Below are 26,835 nucleotides of genomic sequence, written 5' to 3' on the forward strand. Positions count from 1 at the left end.
TGTTGAACTATACTGTAAACTGAAAGAACCAAAACTATTTGTGTTGTCTAAAAAGTAGGAACCTTGGTCGATGAACAGATTAGGTAAATATCTCAGAAGCAGCTGAGTAGTAAGTAGCACAGTATTTGATAAATCCAAGGAAACCAACTACTTGAGAAAATTGGGAAACATCTTGGAAGAAATGAAGTTTGAAGCAACATCTTATACCATAATACCATATGGCATAGCAAACTTCAAATGGATGTTTGACATAAGAAGAAAAGCTGGTATCTTAGAAGAATGGGAGGAGAAGGAAGATACTTTTCATAACTGTGGTCAGGGGGAGAATTCTCATCTAAACAAGTTATAGGCATGACCATAAAGGATAAAAAGGACAATTTTTATTACACAAAATTGAAATATTTCTCCCCAAGCAAAATATACACAATTAGGAAAAAATAGGAGAAATATTTACGGCAAATTTTTCTGATAAAGGTATGATATCCAACCCTTATAAAGAATTGACAGAAACATACAAGAACAAGGACCATTCCCCCAATAAATAAATAGCCAAGAGATATCAACAGGCAATTTTCCAATGAAGAAATTACATAAACATGCTACTAATCTCTAATATTGCTAGAAATTAAAATGAAAACAACTGGGAGATTCTACCTCCAGTCCATTTGATTGGGGAAAAAAATGACAAAAGAAGAAAATAGCCATTGCTGGAGGAAGACAGATAGCTAGGTAGTATAGTGGATAGAACACTGGACCTGAAGTCAGGAAGACGTGAGTTCAAAATTAGTTTCAGATACTTACTATCTCTGTGACCTGAGCAAATCATTTAACCTCTGCCTGCCTCAGTTTCCTTGTCTGTACTATGAAGATAGTTAATAGAATTTTCCTCTTGAGGTTGTTGAGAGGTTCAAATGAGATAATAATTGCAAAAGTGCTTTGTAAACCTTAATGTGATTTACAGATGTTCGCTGTTATTATTAATGCATTGTTGGTAAAGCTATGAATTGGTTTAACCATGTTGGAACTCTTCCCTCAAAGTCACTAAATCATACTTATAGCAAAAAGATTCATATGTATAAGAATATGGATAGCAGCATTTTTTTTTTGTTATAGCAAAGAAATGGAAACTAAAGGGATGCCTATCAGTTGGGAAAGTCCTGAACAAATTATGGCATATAAATGTAATAGAATATCATCGCACCATAAGAAATATGGTGAATCTGATTGATTCAGAGAGCTACAGAAAGAACTGTATGAAACAGACAGAACCAAAAGAAAAATAGACATGAGAACACAATGACAATGTGAAGGGAAACAACTCTGAAAGACTTCAGCACTGATCAAAGACTGATGATGAAACCTCCCTCCCTCCCACTTTGGGGCAGAAATGTAATCAATTTGAGATATAGAAAAGATTCCTTCCTAGATGTGGCCATAGTCTTCATCCATTTTGCTTGACTACATATATTTGGTACAGGTCAAGATGCCAAGGCAGGTTAGAACACAATAATAGACATGAAAAAAAAGCATCAATGAGACTTTTGAAAGTGTTCTTCAGAAAATATAAAAAATGTGCAGAAGAGGACAGAGCCAAAGTGATTTGGTTATGACCTCATCAAACTTAATAAATATATTTCTTTTTTTAAATTTTTAAATTTTTAAATTTTTTAAAATTTATTTATTTAACTTTTAACATTCATTTTAACAAAATTTTGGGTTCCAAATTTTCTCCCCATTTGTCCCCTCCCCCATCCCAAAACACCAAGCATTCTGATTGCCCCTATCACTAATCTGCTCTCTCTTCTATCATCCTTCCCTTCCCTTGTCCCCATCTTCTCTTTTGTCCTGTAGGGCCAAATAATTTTCTATATCCCATTACCTGTAAGTCTTATTTCCTAGTAGCAAGAACAGTACTCGGCAGTTGTTCCTAAAACTCTGAGTTCCAACTTCTCTTCATCCCTCCCTCCTCACCCATTCCCTTTGGGAAGGCAAGCAATTCAATATAGGCCATTTCTGTGTAATTTTGCAAATGACTTCCTTGATAGTCGTGTTGTGTAAGACTAACTATATTTCCCTTCATCCTGTCCCGCCCCCCATTGCTTCTGTTCTCTCTTTGGATCCTGTCCCTCCCCAGGAGTGCTGACTTCAAATTTCTCCCTCCTCCCACTGCCCTCCCTTTCATCATCCCCCCCCTCCCCGCTTATCCCCTTCTCCCCCACTTTCCTGTATTGTAAGATAGGTTTTCATACCAAAATGAGTGTGCATTTTATTCCTTCCTTTAGTGGAATGTGATGAGAGTAAACTTCATGTTTTTCTCTCACCTCCCCTCTTTTTCCCTCCACTAAAAAGTCTTTTGCTTGCCTCTTTTATGAGAGATAATTTGCCCCATTCCATTTCTCCCTTTCTCCTCCTAATATAGTTCTCTCTCACTGCTTAATTTCATTTTTTAAAGATATGATCCCATCCTATTCAATTCACTCTGTGCTCTCTGTCTCTTTGTGTGTGTGCATGTGTGTGTGTATGTAATCCCACCAACTACCCAGATATTGAAAAGTTTCAAGAGTTACAAATATTATCTTTCCATGTAGGAATGTAAACAGTTCAACTTTAGTAAAGTTCCTTATGACTTCTCTTTTTTTTTTTTTTTTTTTTTTTTTTTATGAACAATGGACTTTTATTTAATCACTTCTGCATTTACAGCTGGAACTCTGGGAATTCAAAATTAACATCTTTGCCTGTCAGCTTCTTATAAACGCCAGAAAACGTTTCTACCTTGTGCTCCACATTGTTCTGCTGTGCCTTATCCAAATGGACCTTTATGAGTCTGCTGCCATCTAGTTTCACACGGATTCTCTTGCCAACAATTTCACTTGGAAAGACAAGGTCTTCAAGGATTGCATCATGTACAGCAGTTAGAGTACGGCTCCTGGGACGCTTTTGCTTATTTTTTGTACGGCTTTTTCTTGTTGGCTTAGGAAGAATTCTCCTCTGAGCAATAAAGACCACATGTTTGCCACTGAATTTTTTCTCCAATTCACGAACCAGTCGTACTTGGATCTTCTGAAAAGATTTTAGCTGAGGAACTGGAACAAAAATGATGATAGCTTTTCTGCCACCACCAACTTCAATTTCCTTAGCTGCTGTGATATTCAGTTCTCTTAACTGAGCCTTTAAATCAGAGTTCATCTCCAACTCCAATAAAGCCTGTGAAATGCCAGACTCGAACTCGTCTGGTTTCTCGCCATTGGGCTTCACGATCTTGGCGCTGGAGCTGAACATGGCACCGCCTCGATGAGCGCCGGACTGGGAAGAGGGAGAGCTCTCGCGAGAGCACCACAAATCTCGTCTACAGGAAGAAGGACCTGACTTCTCTTTGCTGTTTACGTTTTCATGCTTCTCTTCATTCTTGTGTTTGAAAGTCAAATTTTCTTTTCAGCTCTGGTCTTTTCATCAAGAATGCTTGAAAGTCCTCTATTTCATTGAAAGACCATTTTTCCCCTGAAGTATTATACTCAGTTTTGCTGGGTAGGTGATTCTTGGTTTAAGTCCTAGTTCCTTTGACTTCTGGAATATCCTATTCCATGCCCTTTGATCCCTGAATGTAGAAGCTGCTAGATCTTGTGTTATCCTGATTGTATTTCCACAATACTTGAATTGTTTCTTTCTAGCTGCTTGCAATATTTTCTCCTTGACCTGGGAACTCTGGAATTTGGCCACAATGTTCCTAGGAGTTTCTCTTTTTGGATCTCTTTCAAGCGGTGTTCTGTGGATTCCTTGAATATTTATTTTGCCCTCTGGTTCTAGAATCTCAGGGAAGTTTTCCTTGATAATTTCATGAAAGATGATGTCTAGGCTCTTTTTTTGATCATGGCTTTCAGGTAGTCCCATAATTTTTAAATTGTCTCTCTTGGATCTATTTTCCAGGTAAGTTGTTTTTCCAATGAGATATTTCACATTATCTTCCATTTTTTCATTCTTTTGGTTTTGTTTTGTGATTTCTTGGTTTCTCATAAAGTCATTAGCCTCCATCTGTTCCATTCTAATTTTGAAAGAACTATTTTCTTCAGTGAGCTTTTGAACCTCCTTTTGCATTTGGCTAATTCTGCTTTTGAAAGCATTCTTCTCCTCGTTGGCTTTTTGAACCTCTTTTGCCAATTGAGTTAGCCTATTTTTCAAGGTGTTATTTTCTTCAGTATTTTTTTGGGTCTCCTTTAGCAAGGTGTTGACCTGCTTTTCATGCTTTTCTTGAATCTCTCTCATTTCTCTTCCCAGTTTTTCCTCCACCTCTCTAACTTGATTTTCAAAATCCTTTTTGAGCTCTTCCATGGCCTGAGCCCATGGTGTATTTATTTTGGATGTGTGGGATACAGAAGCCTTAACTTCTGTGTCTTTCCCTGATGGTGAGCATTGTTCTTCCTCATCAGAAAGGAAGGGAGGAGATATCTGTTCACCAAGAAAGTAACCTTCTATAGTCTTATTTTTTTTCCCTTTTCTGGGCATTTTCCCAGCCAGTGACTTGACTTCTGAGTTTTCTTTCCACCCCTACTTCACCTCCAGATCTGCCCAGCTAGTGCTTGGGGTCTGAGATTCAAATGCTGCTTCCCAGCCTCAGGGCTTTGGGTGGGGGCAGGGCTGCTATTCAGTGTGAGATTAAGTTCAAGTGCTCAGGTGAGGGCAGGGCCACCTCATGGGGCTCAGTCCCCTCAGGGGGTTTATGCTGAGACCTTCAACAATGGACTGAGCTCCTGCCTGCTTTGGGAGTCCCTGTCAGCTGCTGCCTCCCGAGGGGGTCTGAGTTATGGGGACACCCCGCTCCCCTCTTGGCCAGTCAAAAAGACTCTCTCACTGACCTTTGTCACCTGTGGGTGGAAGGACCTGCACTGCTGCTGGAGATTCTGTCCCTGAAGCCTGCTGGGATCTGCTCCTCTCGATGCCGTGTGGCCAAGGCAGGGCTGGGCTCTGCTCTGGGTCCGGTGTGCAACGGACCTTTTGGGTCAGTTTTTCAGTTCTCTCTGGAAGAGTAATCTCCTCCACTCCATTGTTCTGTGGCTTCTGGTGCTCCAGAATTTGTTGGGAGTTCTTCTTTACAGGTAATTTATGGGCTGTGGGTTTGGAGCTAGCATATGTGTGTCTTTCTACTCCACCATCTTGGCTCCTCCCCAATATATATATTTCTTTAAAAATGTGTATGTAACAGATTTGTATACCTATTTCCTTTTCATTGTACAATGAAATGTTTGTTTTTGTTGATAACTGGCAATAAAAAAATCAGCACTAAGTGTACTAAAGTTGCATTTTACTAATAATGAATCATAAACCAAAAGCCATATAAAAGATTCATTGAAGAGATATATGACTGGAGAAGGAGATGGTTCATTTTGGTAGAGTGAATGAGGGGTAAAAGATGGTTATTCTGCACCCTTTGCTTATATACATGTAATGTCAATAGAGTAACCCAGCTATATCACTTCTGGGACTGTATCCCAAAGAGATCACAGAAATGGGAAAGGCTCCTACATGTATGAAAATATTTTTAGCAGCTCTCTTTGTGATGGCCAAAAACTAGAAATCAAGGGGATGCCCATCAATTGAGGAATGACTGAATAAATTGTGGTGTATGAATGTAATGGAATACTACTGTGTTATAAGAAATGCTGAGCAGGAAGACTTGAGAGAGACCTGGAAGGACTTATATGAACTGATGCTGAGTGAAAGGAGCAGAACCAGGAGAACTTTGTACACAGCAACAACCACAGTGTAAGAGGAATTTCTCTGGTAGACTTAATACTTCTTTGCAATGCAGGGAATCACAAAATTCCCAATGGACTTGAGGCAAAATGCCATTTACATCCAGAGAAAGAACTATAGAATTGGATCTCAGAATGAAGCAGAATATTTTCTTTTGTATTATGCTTTGTTTTGTGTTACAGTTTCTCCCATTCATTTTAATTCTTCTATGCAACATGACTGAGGTGAAAATGTATTTAATAGTAATGTATGTGTGAAACACATATAAGATTCTACACCATCTCAGGGAGGGAGTGGGGAGGGAGGGGGGAAGGAAGAGAAGGGAGGGGAAAACAATCTAAGATATATGGAAGTGATTGATTGTAGAATACTGAAAACAAATAAAATAATTTAATTTAAAAAAAGACCTAGAGTAAGGCTTCCAACATGTTTCATGGACTTCCAGATTTATGGAAGTAGATGGGCAGGAAGGGTCACAGAAGTTGATATTTTTTTCAGTGGTTTATGGTCTGCCCAATTAGAAGGAGTACCCACATCCAGCACACAACCACTGAGGTGCTGAAGTAAGTGAAAGTGACCAAGATAGAGTGGAAAAGTCATGGATCTCAGAAACTGACTATATAACAAAGAGCTCTCACCTTGGTCTCTGGTGTACCTTTTTTGCAAGATACTACTCTGTTTGCCTGAGTTATTGTTTGTTGATTGCTTCTCCTTCCCCTCCAAAAAAAAAAAAAAGCATTTAGCATAATAGAGCAAAATGTAGCCTTCAAAGCTCTCCTCCACCAAACTGTCTTCTGTGCATAAATTAAGATCACACAACTCCTTGACAGTTATATCTATTGAGATAGCTTAGTAACAATATTTATTATCACAAATCAACCAGAACATAAAACAAGCAGACACATGGAAGATGTTCAAAGAGGACAGATGGAAGACGAATTCTCTTTATGTGGTGAGGTACATTGGGTTCAAGCCACTCTTCTAGAATTCATTTTCCCAAGTGCCATTTCAACCTTTTCATAAAGCATGTTGGGTAGTAGGTCTCTCCACTAATTTTTTTTTGAGCATGTGTGACACAACACCATTTATTCTCTTAGTATTATAGGATCGCAGATTTACACCTGAAAAGGAACTTAAATGACATGTAGTCTGACACCATTATTTTACAGATGAAGAAAGTGGAGTCAACATAGGTGACATGGAACAGGGCTAGAATTAAAACCTAGGTAGGAACTCTGACTCCAACACTAGTGATCATATCAATATGCCATTTTGCTGCTACACTATATTATTTCTATTAAAAGCTATATGTATGCATATATGTATGGGCATACAACACACATATATATGTATATAAAATAAGCAGATATGCTAAGTACAGTGCCTAGCATATAGAAAGTGCTTAATAAATATTTATTGTCTGCTCACATACACACATACACACACACACACATACATACGAGAAAGGGAGTCAAAGAAAGAGATTAGACAGATGCTTTTTAAAAAAGATAGCAGCTGAATTACTCCCTTGAAACAAAGAGAAAGGACAAAGCAGCCACATCTGACTGTATGCAACATTCTATACCTGTAGTCTCCTACGAGTAGAGATGTCTTTCATCCTTGCTCTTTCCAACCAAGATTGTTGTTGTGTTTTTTTCCCAATGGATATTAGTTCACCTATCTTTTAGTGTTATTTTCATTTGCATTACTGTAGTCATTGTGTTCTCTTGGTTCTGTTTTCTTTGCTCCGTCTTCCAGTCTTCATATTTCTCTGAATTCTTCATACTGGTTATTTCTGGTGCAATAATATTCAGTTATGTTAACATTACACAGTTTATTCAGTCATTCTCCAACCAATGACTAACCACTTTGTTTCCAGTGTTTTCCTGCCAGGAAGAGTGCTTCTATGAATATTCCAATGTTTTTCTATCTAAAGTAATATTTAGATAAATTTGTAAGTCACAGAATCATAGATTTTTAGAATCTCAGAGTTGGAAGGAACTTAAGCCATTTTATCCAGTAACTGAATATAAAAAACCCCCCAGTGTGATAGACCTAATGAGGAAGGAAACAACATATACTCCATATTTTAAAAAGTCTATTGGAAGAACATTTATTATTTTACAAGCATTTTTCTTTAAAGAGAATTTTGGTTCAATAGAGTTCCCCCAGCTACACAGAGACTTTCTCTGACTCAAATAATTTTCAAACTACATTTTTGTATCAACAAACAAAATATGAAGAAATTCTACAGCAAGAAAGGAAGAAAGTGCTTATAAGTCAGGTCTCAAGCCTAGGCATTTGCAATAGACTGTCCTGATTGGTAGAGAGAATGATTACTCAGTATACCATACATAGGGGTGAAGCAGACAGAGCTTGGGAGATGGAGCTTTATTTTTTCTTATTTCTGGCTTCTAGAGAGGACTCCCAGGCTATCTTCAGGGAGAAATCTTTGGAGGGAGAGAAAGCCACTGGGAAGAAACGTAATTGTAGAGGAGCCAGAGCCCTGAGAATGTCCCTATTTCCAGCATACCACACTAGAAACTTCAGGGAGTTTCTCCTTGAGTATTAATGGGGACTCTCTCTGGCTTTGGTTGAGCTGAGATAATTAATTACCCATGGGAGAGTTCATTCTCCTTGTGTATGGCCCAGTATAGTCAAATCTGTATAGCTTTTCTGATTTCTGTTTGCAATTTAGTTGTTTAAATGGGTTTATTTGCTATTCACTCTTGTGATATTATTTGCGTAACTGACATATGGTGGGGAGTCAGTACTTCCAATATAGTTTGGAACATCTTTTACCTCTTAAAGAGATAATGACCAGGAAAAAATTACTTGAACCTAAAAAAATAATTTCTTCTAAACTAATATTTAGGATGGTAGATATATTTATAGTCTGATATCCTATCTTTGAGAGGGCAGAGGGGCCAATTTTGTGACCCCAACATGCTCCTGCTTGAAGCATGAATCACATTTTTCCTTGGAGAGGGGTGAGTGAGATTACAGAGATATTTATTCATACCTTCCTTTGAACTGTATTTTGACAACCCGTGTGGACATACATATAACCAACCTGGGTAACCTATGCTTTTTACATTCACAGTTTTCAATTATGAAACTGAATGATTTACCAAAGGGAACAATGATAATATGGGTACACCCTGGGGGAAGATTTGCCTTCTTTGAAAACTCCCTCTTTTGATCTGGTCACTGGTTCTGACTTCACTGGGAATTAAGAAATTTCCTAAATTCTAATCTGGTCAGTGATTCAAGGGGGATAATCAGCTCAAGGATGTTGTTACAGAACCAATTCTTGGAGGCCTTAGTACTAGAGACTTCCATACCAACAAATGATCATATAACTTTTGTTTGAACAGCCCCAGTGAAGGAGAATCCATTTTTAAAAATAAATTAATTTATTTTTAGTTTTCAACATTCACTTCCATAAATTTTAAGTTTTCTCTGCCTCCCTTTCCTCCTCCCTCCCCAAAATGGCATGCAATTTGATATAGGCTCTACATATACATTCTTATTAAACATATTTTCACATTAATCATGTTGTGTAGAAGAATTAGAATGAGTGGGAGGAACCATGAGAAGTAAAAAAAGAAAAGATAATAAGACAAAACAAAAAAGAGAGCAAATAATATGCTTCTATCTGCATTCAGACTCCATATTTCTTTCTCTGGATATGGATGGCATTTTCCATCATGAGTCTTTTGGAGTTATTTTAAGTCCTTGCATTGCTGAGGAAAGAGCTAAATCTGTCTGTCAGTCATCATACAATGTGGCTGTTACTGTATATAATGTTTTCCTGGTTCTGATCACTTCACTCAGCATCAGTTCATATAAGTCTTTTCAGGTTTTTCTGAAGTCTGCCTGTTCATCAGTTCTTGTAGCACAATAGTAGAGAATCCATTTTCTTTAGTCTCAAATCATCAACTATCTTTTGGGCATACTGAACTGGATGTTCCATAGGTATCTCAAACTCAGTGAGATCAAAACAGAATTTGTCTTTCCCCCAAAACCCTTTTTTCTTCCTAATTTTCCTATTACTGCAGAGGAAACCACCTTTCTCCTAGATGCCTAGATTCTAAACCCATCATCCTTAACTCCTCACTCACACTTGCTACACAAGTGACAAGTCTTGTAATTTCTACCTTCATCATATCTCTCCTTATGTCCCCTCTTCTCCATTCACATTGCTGCCACCATGGTACTGCTCTCATCATTTCTCTTTGGACTGCGGAAGTAGCCTGTAGATTGGTTTCCCTCTTTCAAGTCCCTGTCTACTTCAATCCATTTTCCATTCAACCAGCAAAGTGATTTTGAGATTATCCTTCATTTACATTATATTTATCAAGTTATTTGTATTTTATTTCCCTTATAAGAACATTAACTCCTTGAGGGCAGGTAGTAGGATTTTGTTTTTCTTTTCATTATCAGGGCTTACCACAGGGCTCTCACAAGGCAAGTGTCTAGTAAATGTTTGTTGACTTATGACTGATTTGTGAGGAATACCATTTCCCTTTGGATAGCTCTAATAGCTAGGAGGACATCTAGGTGGCACAGTGAATAGAGCTCTGGGCCTGAAGTCAGGAAGACTCATCTTCCTAAGTTCAAATCTGGTCTCTGACATGGACTAGCTATGTGACTGTAGACAAGTCACTTAACCCTGCTTGCCTCAGTTTCCTCATCTGTAAAATTGGCTGGAGAAGAAAATGGCAAACCATCCCAGTATCTCTACCAAGAAAACCCCAAATGGGGTCATGAGTTAAATACAAACTGAAAAGGTCTGAACAATAGAAAAAGAGAGACCTCCTGTGAATCTCTGTCCTCCTATAGATTACGAAAGCAATGATCATTTACTTATTCTGGGCAGCTAGGATACACTGCAGTATCTTTGCCAAGAAAACCCCAAATGGGGTCATGAAGAGTTGGACATGACTGAAATCATTCAGCAACAACACAAAAGCTAGGAAGTTTCCCCTAATATCAAGCTCAGGTCTGCTCTTTTTGCAACTGCTACCTAAAGGTGCTCCCCATTGTGCCCTCTGATGCCAGGCAGACCATATCTAATCCTTTCTCCATGAGACAATCCTTCATATATTTGAAGACAACTGTCATGTTCTCCCTGAGTCTTTTCTACTCCATACTTCACATCTTTCACTCCTTCAATCTATTCTCTGATGGTATGACCTGAGACCCTTCACCACACTTTTCTTTGGGTGCTTTCCAGGTTTATCAATATCATCCCACACAATTTTGTCTCCAGAACTGTACTCAGTACTCTGTATTTTATCTGACCAGGACAGAATACCTTTGCTGTCTTCCTTCACTCTTTCTGATATTCTTCCTTCCTTGATGACGTCTGGTATGGATACAATGAATTTTTTTTGGCTGTCATATCAAACTATTGACTCATGTTATCTTGTAGTTCATTAAAATTCCAAGTTTCTTTTAGTTACATTAATGTCTAATGAAATGTTTTCTTATCTTGTTCTTGTGAAGTTAATTTTTTAATCCAACTGTAAGACTTTATATTTGCACCTATTAAATTTTTTCATATTAGTATTGGTATAACATTCTAGCCTTTTAGGATTCTCTTGGGTCCTGATTGTCTTGTTTAGTGTATTAACCTTTTCCCCCCTAGCTTTGGGTCATGTTAAAATTTGACAGGTTACATCTGTGCCTGCAAATATTCTCATCCTTATTCTGTGGCTGGGGAAATTGAGGTACAGGCAAGAGAAATGGACTTACTCGAGGTCACACTCCCAGGATCCCAGCTAGTATTCAAACCTGACTTTCCTGACTCCAAAGGGAGTGTTCTTTCTAATATATCACTGCAGGACCCCAGAAGACCCCAAACCTACACCCTGGAGATAGTTCTGGGCTCTGGGCTACAGAGTCCAAACTGGATAGACTAGGTATGTTATAGCCCATAGCAATTCTGCTACTTCTTCTCCAGGCATATCTCACACCCTAGGGATTCCTCAAATGCCCCAGCTTCTCACAAATGCCACATTTTGAATGTAGGTACATCTAACAATTATGCTTAGAGGCTGCTAAGGGGTGCCACAGTGCACAGATATTGGGTCTGGAGTCAGGAAGACTTGAATTCAATCCCAGCCTCAGATATTCACTAGTTGAGTGACCCTATGCAAATCATCTCCATCTGCCTCAGTTTTCTTATCTATAAAATGGGAACAGTAATGGCACCTATTTCCCAGGGTTATTGTGAGGATAAAATGAAACAATGTTTCTAAAGTGTCTAGCATAGTGCCTGGTGTATAGAAAGTATTTAGTAAATCTTTCCTTCCTTCATTTTCTTCCTTCCTTTCTTCCTTCTTCCTTTTCTTTTTTCCTTCCTCCTTCCTTCCTCTTCCTCTCCCAACTCTCTTCTCTCCCCCTCCCCCAAATCAACTTCTGCTTTTTCCAGAACCCTAGTTACCCAGCCCTGGTTGTTCTCTGCAGGTGGTTTCAAAGGCCAAGTATGGGCCAATGTGGAAGACAGTTTTAGGCTCTAATTCTGCCGTGAATCTGGCCAGCCCATCATTGATGGAGCAGCTGATGAGGCAGGAGGGGAAGTATCCTATTCGTGATGACATGGCTCTCTGGAAGGAGCACCGAGATACTCGAGGACTGACCTATGGGCCCTTCACCACGTGAGCCTGGGAACACAGGAATGGGAGGGAACTTGGTCACTGCTGGCTTTAGTGGGCAGTAACCCGGGAATACACTGGGAGTGGATGGATGAATGAATGAATAAATGAACAAAGTTTTTAGTAAGCACTTACTGTGCACAGAGAGCATTGTGCTAACAGAAAAGTCAGTCTCTGTGCTCTAGGCAGGTTTCAGCTGCAAGTCAGATGGAAAAGTCCCATAGTCCTTAGGTTGTAGAAGAAAAACAACTTGCCAAAGTCTCTGATATCATTTCCACTGATAAAATTATGCCAGTTTCTGATGTTGAGTCATGTGATGGCACTTTGCAGTCCCAATATAGTGGGACCAGGCATGTGTCCACTGGGCCTGAGCCAACACAGGAATGTTTGTTTCCTTTAGCAGAGACCCAGAAGCCAGAAGTATCCTGAGATCATAGACTTGGACCTGGAAACGACTTTAGAACCTTCGAGGTCATCTAGCCTAATCTCATTTTACAGATAGGAAAACTAAGAGAAATGGGACAATTTGCCTAGTGTCACATCCAGAGTCAGAATTGAACCCCAGGCCCTCTGACACTGAATTTGGCATTTTTTTCACTCTATTCTTGCTGTCTCTTCTAGATAGTGTTTGATTGAAAACATACATTTTCAAGTTGCGATTGAAATGATGATTTAGCATATCTGACTAAGACTGTTAAAATGTAATGTCACTTTAAGTCACTAGTCAGAGAGTCACCAATTTTAATAAAAAAAGAAAAAGAAACTTTTGCAGAAAGCCTATTCTTGTTAAAAACAATTCAAATTTATTTAGTGCTTTGCACCTAGGTGGTGTAGTGGATAGAGTGCCAGGCCTGGAGTCAGAAGATTCATCTTTGTGAGTTCAAATCTGACGTCAGACACTTACTAGTTGTGTGACCCTGGGCAAGTCACTTAATCCTGTTTGCCTCAGTTTCTTCATCTGTAAGATGAGATGGAGAAGAAAATGGCAAACCTCTCTAGTGTCTTTGCCAAGAAAATCCCAAATGACTGAACAATAACAGCTTTCAACTGGCTTTCCCCACAATAGCCCAATAAGGTACATCATTCATCTGCTATCATTCCCATTTTACAGATGTAGAAACAGAGAAGTCAGTCTCATATTTGATAAGTGGGAATGCTCAAAGCCACCTCCTTTAATTTCTAGTCTAGCTAGCTCTCTGCAACACTGTGTCTCTGGCTGTCATTGGTTTGGGTTTAACTGTTTAGACTTAGAAGGTACCCTCACAGGTATGCTTCAGATGAATTTGAAAGCTGTGCCAAGGGAATTGAATTCCACTTGGGTTATTTTGTGTATCAGTAGCTGATGGAAATAGAACATAAGAATCTAGGTCTACATCTAGAAAGAAACTCAGAAGCCAAAGATACTCATAAAATCGAGGGGAAGGAGACCAGTGAATTTCCACTTCACGAGCAAGCAATCAGATGTTTGAGATATCATTTGACCAATAGGATTAAGAAGTTACCCTTAAAAACAATTGTTTTGTTCTTAGTTACCGGACACCCCTGTCCTCTTCAACTCTCAGCCAGGAATAAAGGTTCTCTTCTAATACTGAGAAATGAGAATATTGAGTTACGAGGAACTCCTCCCATTATGTTAAAATGCCTTGGTTAAAACTGTTGCTCAAATCCTTCCGTGCTTCAGCAGCATCAGAAGTAAGACTGATTTTTTTTGTCTTGTATTGGAGGAAATAGTCTGGATTTTCTCGTACAGTCTTCTTTAACCCAAGGATAATTTGGTTCAGAAATAGCCCTCCAATTAGGCCAGCTAAGTGATGCAGTGAATAGAGCGCTGAGCCTGGACTCAGGAAGACCTGAATTCAAATGTAGTCTCAGACACCTGCTCCTGGTGTGATCCTGGCTAAGTCACTTAGCCTGCATCTAATGGGAATAAGAATAGCACTCACCTCCTAAGGTTATTGTGTGGATAAAAGGAGATAAAATTTGCAAAAGTGCTGGCTGACATCATTATCATGATTATCTTCAGCTGGGCACAGCTTAGTAAATGTCTGCTCTGTGAATGAATAGGAAGTGCTGAAATTGAACTCCTGATCTAGTTCATGACTTGTTATGATCTACTTAGAAAGTTTTCCTTAAAAGTTTCCATGAATACGTTGTCTCTCATAATGGGAAGGAAACTTGATGGTCATGATTTCCCCCATTTTATATGTCTCCAATATATCAATTACTAAAGAATAATCTCTATCCCACTGTGAGATCTTAGACAAAAACTATATTTAGATAGGGAGTTTTTAAAAAAAGAAAAAGCATTTTAACAAAAAAAAATTATTTTGATCTAAAAAATTTAAACCTGCTTTCCCTCTCACTCCCTGGGTATCAAGTATCAAGTCCTGGTATCTTTCTTTTGAGAATGAATACTTCAGTGGGCAGCTGGGTGATGCAGTGGCTAGAGTTCAGAGCCTGGGGTCAGGAAGACCTGAGTTCAAATATGACCTCAGACACTGATTAGCTGTGTGATTCTAGGCAAGTCATTTAACCCTGTTTGCCTCAGTTTCCTCATCTGTAAAATGAGCTGGAGAAGGAATGACCAACCACTCTATTATCTCTGCCAAGAAAACCCCAGATGGGGTCACGAAGAATCAGGTGTAGCCAGAAATGACTGAACAGCACTTCCATAGTCATGGTCTTTTGGAGTTTGGTCTCCCTGAGTAGATGGCGATATGCAGAAGCTGACAGAGTGAATGATTGATGGTGGGGTGTGGGGAGGATAGTGCTCATGACCTCTCAGTTTCCTAACTTAGGTAATGAGTGTTTTGGATTAGATTGCTTCTATAAAGTCTTTTCTCCCTCTGACTGCTCTGGGAGCTAAGACCCCAAGCCCTGTTCTCATTTGTTCCCTTAATCAAATCCATGCTATTCATGCCCAGTCCTCTAATCCTCATTCTACATATCTGTATCATTCTTTATTCTCCCTCATGCCATGTACCTGTTCCATTCTCCATTCCCATGCAGGTTCCTATAATTCTCTTACATCCTCTCCCTCTCCCCCTTTGCTCCATACCTGTGCCACCCACAGGCAAGGGGAACAATGGTACAAGCTTCGCCAGACTCTGAACCCACGGATGCTGAAGCCATCTGATGCTGCCCTGTATACAGATTCCTTGAATGCTGTGGTAGGGGACATGCTGGTTCGACTCGAAGATGTTAAGACCAAGAGCCCCTCGGGGGACCAGGTGCCTGATGTTGCTCATTTCTTCTACCTCTTTGCCTTGGAAGGTATTTGGGGGTAGAGGGGCAGGGTGACGAGAAGGAGACTGAGATTCAAGGGGAGGGGTAGTAACTTCCACCTTCCATGGTAGGAGTTCCTTATGCCCATTTGTCTCCCCTTTCCTACTTCTTTTCTGATAAATCTAGCTATTTCATACATCCTGTTCGAGAAGAGAATTGGATGCTTGAAGTCATCCGTCCTACCCGAAACAGAGATGTTCATAAAGTCTGTGGCATTCATGTTCAAGAACTCTGTCTTTGCTACTTTCCTGCCAGTATGGACTCGTTCCTTCCTTCCTTTTTGGAATCGTTATTTGGAAGGCTGGGACAACATCTTCTCTTTTGGTGAGAGGACCTGGACTGGGGCTGGGGTTTGGAGCCAGAATGACCATTATGGGAGGGTATCAGGGGAACTCTAGGTGCCAGTACATCCCTCTCTTGCAAGTTTCCATCAGGACAAGCTCCCTTGGAGTCCCTGACTAGTCCCAGAGACCAAAGGGAAATCATTACCAGTTGTTCTTGATTTGAGGTCATGGTCTTGGTCCCTGGAAATTATGCATCCTTAACTTCTCCTTTCTTACTACTCTATGGTCTTTGCAGGGAAGAAGATGATTGAACAAAAGGTCAAAGAGGTGGAAGCTGAGCTGAAGAATGGGAATTCTGACAAGGTCCAGGTGTCTGGCTACTTGCATTTTCTGCTCTCCTCTGGCCAGCTCAGTCCCGATGAGGCTATGGGCAGCTTGGCTGAACTGCTTCTAGCTGGAGTGGACACGGTGGGTCTAAGGACCTGTATGAGAAAGTAGGAAACTTAAACCACAAATTGGATGAACTCTTCTATCTTCTGCCTGCTGATCCCTGAAGGTGCTTTAGTTACTTGCATAATGCAGATTCATTGCATTGCAAGAGAGCCTTGACAGGTCTTTTGATCCAATCCTTTCCAAACTATGGGTAGGTCAACACTAAAACCATTCAAAATTACTTTACTTTGGCTTTTAAACTATTCTTAGTATGCAGTGAAAAAGGCATTGGACCACAAGTTAAGAGACCTGGGCACATGTCTTTTGAAAAATTTCATTCTTTTAAAATTTATTTTTAACATTTTTTTCTTTCTAAATTTTGAGTTCAAAATTCTCTCCCTCCCACATCCCTTCTCCCCCTCACTGACAAGGCAAGCATAATTATATCAATTATACATGTGAAACCGTGCAAGACACATTTCCATATTAGCCACATCACAAAAAAGAAAAAATGTAGAAAATTATTTTTCAGTATATACTCCTAGTTCATCAGTTCTCTCTCTTGAGGTAGATAGTATTTTTTCTTCATGAATCCTTTAGCTTTATCTTGGATCATTGCGTTGATCAGAGGAGCCAAGTCTTTCCTAGTTCATCATCAGTATGATGATGGCTTTGCGCACTCTACTTTGCATCAGTCCCTGTAGGTTTTGTTATATTTTTTTCTGAAACTACCCTCTTCATTTTTTTATAGGACAATACAATTTCATCACCATCAGATGCCACAGCTTGTTTATGATGAGCGCCTTCCTCACTGTCTAATTCTTTGCCACCTCCAAAAGAACTGCTGTAAACATTTTTGTATATATAGGTCATTTTCCTTTGATCTCTTTAAGGTACAGACTTAATAATGGTATTGCTTGGTTAAAGGGCATATGCAAAGTTTTATAGTCTTTTGGTCATAGTTCCAAATTGTTCTCCAGAATGGTTGAACCAGTGCACAACTCCACTAATAGTGCATTCGTCTATTTTCCCTCATCCCCTCCAGCATTTATCATTTCTGATACATGTAGTGGTACCTCAGAGTTGTTTTAATTTTCATTTCCCTAATCAATAATGCTTTAGAGGATTTTTTCTATATGACTGTAGATAGTTTTGATTTCTTCTTCTGAACACTGCCCGTTCATATTCTTTGACCATTTATCAATTGGGGAATGGTGGCTATTTTTTATAAATTTGATTCAGTTCCCCACCTAGTTGAGAAATGAGCCTTTAATCTGACAAATTTGTACCTTTTAGCAAAATGTGGTTTCCCCGATTATCATTTTTAATTGGGTCTTTTTCTGTTTTTGCTTTGTTAGAGATCTTGATTGCTACCCCTGCCTTTTTTATACTTCATTTGAAACATTATAGTTTCTGCTCTAGCCCTTTACTTTAACTGTATGTGTATTATTTCAAGTATGTGTCCTGTAAACAACATATTGATGAATTCTGGTTTCTAATCTATTTTGTTTTCTGCTTTCATTTTATGCATGAGCTCATTCCATTCACATTCATAGTTACAAATGCTAATTGTGCATTACCCTACATTCTATTTATCCTTTTCTCTCTTTTTATCCTCTTCCTCCTCAAAAGTCTGTTTTACTCCTTACTAATCCTTGCTCTCTTTTGTCATTCCCTCATCCCCACATCTCTCATTTCTTTCCCCTCCTAGCTTACTGTTGGGTAAAGTAGATTTCTATATGCAAGTGAATGTATATATATGTTCTTCCCTCTTTGAACCAATTCCCATGAGAATGAGGTTCAAGTATTTTCCACCTTCTTCCTTTTTTTTCTACATTGTGAAAGCTCTTGCTTGCGTACCTCTTTTACATGAGGAAATTTTCCCCATTCTACCTCTCCCTTCCCCCTTCTCCCAGTATATTCCTTTTTCTTATCCTTTCACTTTTTTAGATCATTCCAACATAATTGACTCATACTCATGTCTTCTGTCTATATAAACCCCTAACTGATGTAATAATGATAAAGTTCTTAAGAGTTACCCTTCCATATAGGAATATAAAGTTTAATTTTATTGAGTCCCATATGATTACCCTTTCATGTTTACCTTTTTATGCTCCTCTTGAATCTTGTGTTTGAATGACAGATTTTCTCTTCAGCTGTGGTCTTTTAATCAGGAATGGTTGAAACTCCTCTATTTCATTAAGTATCCATTTTTTTCCCTGAAGAATTTTACTCAGTTTTGCTGGATAGGTTATTTTTGGTTGTAATCCTAGCTCCTTTACTTTTTGGAATATCATACTCCAAGCTCTTTGCTTCTTTAACAAAGAAGCTGCTAAATCTTGAGTGATATTGATTATGGCTCCATCATAAATGAATTGTCTCTTTGGTTTTTTTTTTTTTTAAACAGTATTTCCTCCTTGATATGGGAGCTCTGGAATTGTGCTATACTGTTCTTGGGAATTTTCACTTTGAAATCTCTTTCAGGAGGTGATTGGTGGATTCTTTCAATTTCTACTTTACTTTTTGGTTCTAGGATATTGGGAGCAGTTTTCTTTGACAATTTCTTGAAATACGATGTCTAGGCTGTATTGTTGATCATGATTTTTATGTGTCCAGCAATTCTTAAGTGATCTCTCCTGATTTATTTTCTAGGTCAGTTGTTTTTCTGATGAGATATTTCATATTTTCTTCTATTTTTTTCATTCTTTTGCCTCTGTTTTATTTTTTCTTGATGTCCCATGGAATCATTAGTTTCCACTTGTTTGATTCTAATTTCTTATGAATTATTTTCTTTAGTGAGCTTTTGCACCTCTTTTTTCATTTGACTAATTCTTCTTCTTAAGAAGTCCTTTTCTTCAGTTAATTTTTGTGCCTCTTTTATCATTAGGCCAAGTCTGTTTTTTAAGGTATTTTCTTCAGTATTATTTGTGCCTCTTTTATCAAGCTACTAATTCTCTTTTCATAATATTCTTGCATCACTCTCATTTCTTTTCCCAATTTTTCCTCTACTCCTCTTATCTTTCTTTAACTCTTCCAGGAATTCTTGTTGGGCTTGGATGCAATTAGCACTTTTCTTTGAGACTTTGCTTATAGCGCTTTTCACATTGTTGTCTTCTTCTGAGCTTGAGTCTTGGTCTTCCCTGCCTTTGTAGTAGCATTTTATGGTCAAGTTCTTTTTGTTGTTCTTGTTGTTTGCTCATTTTTCTAGTCTATTTCTTGACTTTGAACTTTATGTTGAAGTTGGACTCTGCTCACCTGGCAGTGGGAAGACACTGTCTCAAACTTCAGGCTTTTTCATGTTATTGCTTTCAGAGGTAGTTCTGGGAGTCTGTAAGTTTTTGGTGCTTCCAAAGTGGTGTGTTCTGGAGAGAGGTGTGGTCCCTACTCTCCTGATTTGTTCTCTGGTCTTTACCCAGGAAGGGCCCCTGTTCTCCTTTCTGACTTGGAACTTCAACTAGGGCCCCTGCTCTCCTGTGACTAACCACAAGTATTCCTTTCAGCCCTGGAACAATGACCGAGAACTATTTATGGACAACGGAGTTGCTAGTTGGCACCAAGTGAACCTGGTGCTAGCAAAAGGTCCCCTGTAATTTCTTTCTGACCAGTTTTTGGACTCATTTACTGTCTCTGGATTGAGAGCTCCAGAAGCTGCTGCTGCAACTGGCACCTCAAAAGTGTACCTGCTGACATTCTGGGTTGGCTCATAGTTATCCTGGTGTCACAGACCTCTCCTGCTGACCTCCTAAGTTGTTTAAGGCTGGAAAAATGTCTCACTCTGATCTTTTGTTGTTCCAAAATTCCATCTGAAGCATTATTTTAAAGTTGTTTGGAGGGGAATGCTGGGAGAATTTGACTGGGTGGCTGCCTATAATCTACCATTTTGACTCTGTCTTCAAGTTCATGTCTTGATCCTACAACTAACTCATTATGTATGACCTTGGCCAAATAATTTTCCTCCTTAGGCCTCAGTTTCCTCATTTGTAAAATTTGATGATCGTTAAAGTCCCATAGAACCCTGGTTTTCTGATATTCTTTTTAAAGACACCTCTCTCCCCCATCCCCCAGCCAAGTAATAGAGTATTTACAACCTCCTTCAATTATTGTCCTAGGGTTTACTTTTCCCAACACTCAGGAAATTCTTTCTGAATTTGATAAGATTCTTTCTTGTTAAGATTTAAGTGTATTCCTTCTTGCTCAATCCTGTGCTGAGTCAGTGGATAACTACTGAGTTGGTGCTATCCTCAGGACAACTGTTCATAGATTCACTCCTTCCCTGCCTTCCTTTATGAGGCAGCATGGAGTGGTAGAAGGAGGGGCAGACCTGGAGTCAGGAAGACCTGGGTTCAAATCTCATCTCTGATACTAATTGAATGACTATGGGAAAATGACTTCTATGAATCTTGAATTATCCATCTGTAAAGCAAAAATGATAAAAATACCTGCAGTCCTTGCCTTAGTGGTTATCAAACAAGATGAAGTTCTATTAAAATGGCAGCTGTATACACCTGCTTCTTTAAGCAAGGCAAAACCAGCTCCTTCAACTTTTCAACAAAGGACTATTTTTTTAGACAATTTGTCAACTGTTTTCTGGACTATCTCTTCAGTTTCTCCCTTTGTTTATATATACACACAAACAGACATACATACATGCATACATATATACACACATATAGATACACACATAAACACATATACACACAATTCAAATCGACCTCAGATACTTCCTAACTGTATGACTCTAGGCAAGTCACCTGACCTTTGTTGGCCTCAGTTTCCTCATCTGTAAAATGGGGATGATAATAGCACCTATCTCCCAGGTTGTTATGAGGATCCAATGAGATAATTATAAAGTACTTAGCACACTGCTTGGTACATAGTAAGTGCTATATAAATGTTAGTAATAAAAATGACTATTATAACTCTTATAAGTAACTGAAACATCTTCTTTAGGTTGTGGTCTGCTCTGATCCCTTATATCTTTGTTTGCCATACTAATGCATAGAAGCCATAAGGTCAGCATCTTGTAGGGGTAAAATCTTTTTTTGGAATATTGAAGTCAGAAAATCTGATTTTGAGGGCTGGTTCACATGTTGGCTATGTAATTTGTTACTACAAGTCACTTAAACTCTGAGCCTCAGTTTCCTCAAATGTAAAATAAGGGCATGTTAATAATACTTTCATTTCCTACCTCCCAGGGATTGTGGAAGGAAAATTAGGCTCTACCCATTGCTCCAAATGACTTCTGCCAGCTAGCCCTCTCATCTGTCCACTTTCCTATAGCCATGCTCACTCCATCTCAGACAGCCCTTTCACATCATTTGCCTTGACTCTGCTTCCTCCTAGACTTCCAACACGTTGACTTGGGCCTTTTACCACCTGGCTCAGGATCCAGAGATCCAGGAAGCCCTGTACAAGGAGGTGGTGGGAGTGGTGCCTCCTGGGGAGATACCCCAATACAAGGACTTCTCCCGCATGCCTCTGCTCAAAGCAGTGCTTAAGGAGACTCTTCGGTAGGATTCTCAGGCTTTGAAGTGGCCTAAGGAAGACCAGAATGGAGAGGATAGAAGGGAAGGGCTAAGGGCGTATGTAAAGATGGGAATGGTGGTAGGTGTCTGGACTTGGGGAACAGAGGCCTGATTGGAAAGGAGGTGGGAGGAAAGAGAAGGGGCAATGGTAAACTGATTCTGAGGAACCTAGAGGAGAGAGGTGTGTGTGTGAGGAAGAGCATTTCCTGGCTTCTTTTCCAGGTCATACCCCTGACTCCTTTTTCCCATATACCCATAGCCTCTATCCTGTTGTCCCCGTAAACTCGAGAATCAACACAGACAAGGAAGTCATAGTAGGAGACTTTCTCTTCCCCAAGAATGTGAGTGGGGCTGGAGAGTCATGGGAGGTGGACAAATTGAGAAGACTGGGAAGTGGGTACCTGGGGTGGAGATGCTAGAATTAGGGAAGAGGGGTACCCATTAAGAAGAGCAGTGCCTGTGAATTCGATGTGTTTCTGAGCTGCATGGATACCTTTGACTCAGATTCACAGCTGGAAGGTACTTCAGAAGTCATATAATGGCAGCTGGGTGACTCAGTGAATTTGGAGTCAGGGAGACCTAAGCTCAAACCCTACCTTAGCTTTGTGACCCTGGGCAAATGATTTAACCTTTCTCAGCTTCAGTCTTCTCATCTGTAAAGTGGGGATAATAGTAGAAGGGTTGTTAGATAGAGGATCCAATGAGGTAACATGCAGCAGCTTAAAGTGCTGGATAAATATTATCATTATTATTGTTAGTGGGGTAGTTATAATCTAGTTCACCCTTTTCCCTTCCCCTCCCATTTTACTGATGAGAAGTTTTAGGCCAAGAGACTTGTAGCTTGCCCAAGTTTATCCAGGGAATTATAGAGCTGGGCTTCTAAGCTATGTTATCTGATCCCTCAATACAGCCCTCTTTCCACCACATTTCATTGTCCTCTTATTCTCCTGCAGACCCAGTTTGTGTTGTGTCACTTTGTAATGTCCCGGGACCCAGACAACTTCCCATCTCCCAAGGAGTTTCTGCCGCGGCGATGGCTACGGAGAAACCAGATTGGGCCTGTGGGAGGCAACCATGCTTTTGGCACCTTACCGTTTGGTTATGGGGTCCGCTCATGTCTGGGCCGTCGAATCGCTGAGCTTGAGATGAATTTGGTGCTGTCACGGGTAAGGGATGGTGGAAACTGGTGGAGGGAGTAGCAGGAAAAGCTTACTGAGACTGATGGAGGGGGAATCAAGGACAGAATAGGGATGGGCAGATCTAATGGAAGGGGAATCAGGATACAGGAGAGAAATAGAAGAGATCGACGGAGGGAGGAACTGGGGACAGGTGGTTAGCTGAAGGGAAACCAGTGACAGAGGAGGGATGGAGAGGGGTTTAGTAGAGAGGGAAATCAGGGATTAAGGTCAGAAAAGGGGTGCTTAATGGAAGAGGGAACAAGAAATGAGGATGGATAGAAACTTGATCAAAGGGGAACTTTGGTTAGGGCAGAATGAAGGCAGTTGATATAGGGGAGAATCAGGGACAACCTAGGATTGGGAGCATTAATTGATGGGGGAGCCAGGGACAGGGGAGGGACTGGTAAGAATTCATAGAGAGGGGACTAAGAGACAATGGAGAAATGAAGGTAGTGGTGGTGCTGCTAATGGAAAGAAGATTCATAATAAAGGTCAGTAAAGGAAGTGGGTGGGTATTCATGCATGTGGGAGCTAGAGGCTAGAGAGAGGTGGGATTTGGAATAGGGTTGTTGGAATATTTTATTTTGAGAGGGACATTAGAAGTGACCACAGGGAGGTAGCTCTGACATGAATCCAGAAAGATTACAATGGTTTAAGCTCAGGGAAGGAAGACTTTATGGAAGGCACTGGGAGGAGTAGGCAAAGGAGAGTGGGTTGAAGTCACCAGTAACTTTTTCCCCCTCCCTTCATTTTTTCCTCAGATTATACAGCAATACGAGATATCTCTAGCTCCTGGAATGCAGAAAGTGCACCCTTTGGCAAGAATTGTCTTGGTGCCTGACAAAGTAGTGAACCTGTGCTTCCAGAGGAGATACCCCTGAATTATGGGGCACCTTGTTTTTCTTAACTAGTCAGATTCTTTTCTCTGCCGTGAGACAAGCCCAGACCTTAGCTCCTGCTGTGTTTTTATCATGCTTTGCCAGTCCTAATTGTAATGAACTTTCACCTGAAAGATGCAGGATGAGCTCGGGTTACCTCCTAAAGATCTAGAGGACCAAACTCTTGAGTCCTTCCACCTTTGTTGGTACCTACTCATATCTCTCTTCTGTGATGTACATGATTTATGGGAACACAGCTAATAAAATGACTTTCAGTGATTCTGGAATCTGTCTGCCTATATTACCTCTCAGTCTTGATCTTTCTCTTTTCCCACTCCTCACCTCTATAAGCCTGGTGATAATAATAACAATATCTGTAGCATTTCTTTTGGCTTCAGTCTCCCAGAGTAAAAGTTACATTTCTTCCTCAGGGCTCTAGGGGTACCATTGAGGGGTTGGGCTATCCCTTCTCTCCTGCTGTGTATGTTTATCCCACTATAACAACCAATAACAAAGTGCAGTTTGTGTAACAAGTTAGGATCAATCAGCTTTGGCGATGGGATATTTACTTCAAAGATATATCAAGATCAGAAATACAACCTTTCCACCCCCAGCCTCACCACAACACCAGAGGGACCCACCCTTCCTTATACCACTTCAGTCTCTGGAGAGAGTAGGTTCAGACAATGGAGTTTCTGTATAGTCTGGACCCTACTAATCTCTCATTCAAATTCAGCATCACTTCTAGGTGAGTATTCATCTCAGGCACCCTAGCCTGGGCTCTGGAGATCCTAAGAGTACTCCTCAGGTCCAAAGCATGGCTGATCTCAAAACCCAGGATGGATTCGACACTGGGATGCACAGATCTCAGGTAGTTCACCTCCCTGACCTGTCAAGAAACTCAATTATAACCTTCAGATCTGTCATCTTTCTCTAACATGAAGGAACAAACACCAAGGCAAAGAACCAAGGGCTGTATTCAGTGTCAACATGTTGGCCTTAGATAGGGAGGGCCCAAGGCCTCTCCCCTAATAACATTGTCTGTATTCTTTCACCAGAACACCACCAGCTGAAAGGAGTCAACTGAAGGGAAGAAGGATGAGGCTGAGTAGTACCATGTGAATGCCCCCCAGGTCTGGCTATGCAGCTGTAACCTATCAAAGGGACTCATCATTGCAATATGGTTAGCAGACAGGAATAGATAGATAGAATAAATAGATAGAATTTCCACATGAGGAATTGCCTCAGCAACACTCTTTGGAGGCTTATGAAGACTGGGCTCAGTGGACAGTTCTGTGTTACTTAGTGTTTTCCATTTGGCAAAATATTTAATGTTTCTTTAACTTAGAAACATACAATTTTAGAGCTAGAAAGGATCCTAGATTAATAACATTCCCTTTGTACTCAACCTCCCAATACTGTAAGGTTGACTGACCAGAGGGGTGATTGTTACCTCAAGTTCAAGGGGCAACAATTTGGATGACTACTCCTAATACTGTGGCTCATGAGCCCCCAGTGGAATATTCCTCATTAATAATCAGAAAATAGACTTAATTATCTCTTAGAAAAGGCATTTACTCAAACGGTATTGCAAAAATAGCAGTTGTAACATATTCGCTTTAGAACCTGAGATAATGCTCTCCCACAAATAGTTAGTCTATAGTGTGGTGGAGAGTGAGTATAAACCTGTATTACAATAGGATTGAGACACTCATATAAGGAAACATATGACCAAGGTAGCTCATAACTCTGGAACTGCAGAGCCTTGATAGTCTTTCTTCTATAGAGAATCCTTACAAAGTTCACTGTTAGGCACAGGATCAGTGGAGTACAAGTTACTTTGCCAGCTTCTCAAAGGGTACAACATGTCATTTGGATGAGTGACTCAGCTAACTCCTAATAGGGTGTGGATGGACATATCAGTGTTGGCTTGGGTCAAACAGATCGCTTAGCTGCTGAACTGGCTCCTCATCAGATTCAACTGACTCTTTATAGTGCAGGGTGTCATTGCAGGTTCATCTTCTGGACTCCCTGGACTTGTCAATTTCAGCTTATGCTTTGTCTGGTTAATACTGTACTCTTTCCGCTGGAGAATTAGAGTCCTCTTTTCAAATGGAGTGCTATTACCCTCTTCAGAAGCCCTTATTCTAAAAATGGTAGAAGCTTTCCTTCTTTGACTCCCTTAGAACCTTAGCCTTGAGATTTGTTACCTCTCAGGTAGGAGGTGTAGGAAGCATAGATTTTCTTTTTTCTTAATTCTTCCTACGTGAGAGAAAGATTCCCTCAGTGAAGGACCCTACTCATACTTATGATGACCAGTCAGTTCTATTTCCTAGGGTACTGTAGGGGTCTTATATAGATGAGTGGCTGGAGACAAAGGTATGTGCTCTGAGGCAGGTTCATTGTCTTTGCTGACCTTTTCATATTCATTTAAGCTATTCAAAATCTCATAGCCCTTTCAAGGGCTAGAATGCTTTATTTACTGCTAGGTTGTACAATGGATAGAGCATTGAGTCTACTACAGTCAGGAAGGTCTGAGTTCAAATGTGACTTCAGATACTTGCCAGATATGTGACCCTGGGAAAGTCACTTAACCCCTGCCTCAGTTTCCTCATCTGTAAAATGAGGATAATAATAACATCCACATCTCAGGATTATTATGAGGATTGTAAAAGTGCTTAGTATTGTGCCTGGCATATAGGGAATGCTATATAAATGTTAGCAAATGCTATTATTTATACCTGAAAGGGTTTCACCTTTCTATTTCCTTATTTCTTTGCCCTTCAAGATCTTAAACTTTGTGGAAATCTAAATGGGGAACACTTTTACAGATTAATCTTCAT

At 39.9% G+C, this 26,835-nt stretch overlaps 2 protein-coding genes across 4 annotated transcripts in view; one reads left to right on the forward strand and one right to left on the reverse strand.

Annotated features, from left to right (window-relative positions):
- The window catches only part of CYP27A1 (cytochrome P450 family 27 subfamily A member 1), a 39,442-nt gene extending 15,171 nt beyond the window's left edge, over window positions 1–24,271 (forward strand). For all 3 annotated transcript variants that reach the window (XM_072617810.1, XM_072617811.1, XM_072617809.1), the window contains 8 exons: window positions 12,223–12,413; window positions 15,484–15,683; window positions 15,822–16,019; window positions 16,275–16,447; window positions 21,755–21,921; window positions 22,196–22,277; window positions 22,890–23,102; window positions 23,876–24,271. In XM_072617810.1, the coding sequence (XP_072473911.1) occupies window positions 12,223–12,413; window positions 15,484–15,683; window positions 15,822–16,019; window positions 16,275–16,447; window positions 21,755–21,921; window positions 22,196–22,277; window positions 22,890–23,102; window positions 23,876–23,995 (1,344 nt within the window). In that variant the 3' untranslated portion in view covers window positions 23,996–24,271. The remainder of the gene's footprint in view (window positions 1–12,222; window positions 12,414–15,483; window positions 15,684–15,821; window positions 16,020–16,274; window positions 16,448–21,754; window positions 21,922–22,195; window positions 22,278–22,889; window positions 23,103–23,875) is intronic.
- Window positions 2,625–3,359, reverse strand: LOC140509837 (small ribosomal subunit protein eS7). The gene has a single exon (XM_072617814.1). The coding sequence runs from the start codon at window positions 3,277–3,279 to the stop codon at window positions 2,695–2,697; it is 585 nt and encodes a 194-aa protein (XP_072473915.1). The 5' UTR covers window positions 3,280–3,359; the 3' UTR covers window positions 2,625–2,694.
- Window positions 24,272–26,835: the final 2,564 nt, after the last annotated feature.

The sequence above is a fragment of the Notamacropus eugenii genome, chromosome 6, assembly GCF_028372415.1.
Source record: "Notamacropus eugenii isolate mMacEug1 chromosome 6, mMacEug1.pri_v2, whole genome shotgun sequence".
NCBI classification, from domain to species: Eukaryota; Metazoa; Chordata; class Mammalia; order Diprotodontia; family Macropodidae; genus Notamacropus; species Notamacropus eugenii.

Coding starts and splice junctions, on each gene's coding strand:
- LOC140509837 (XM_072617814.1), bottom strand. CDS start 3,279: ATGTTCAGCTCCAGCGCCAAGATCGTGAAGCCCAATGGCGAGAAACCA.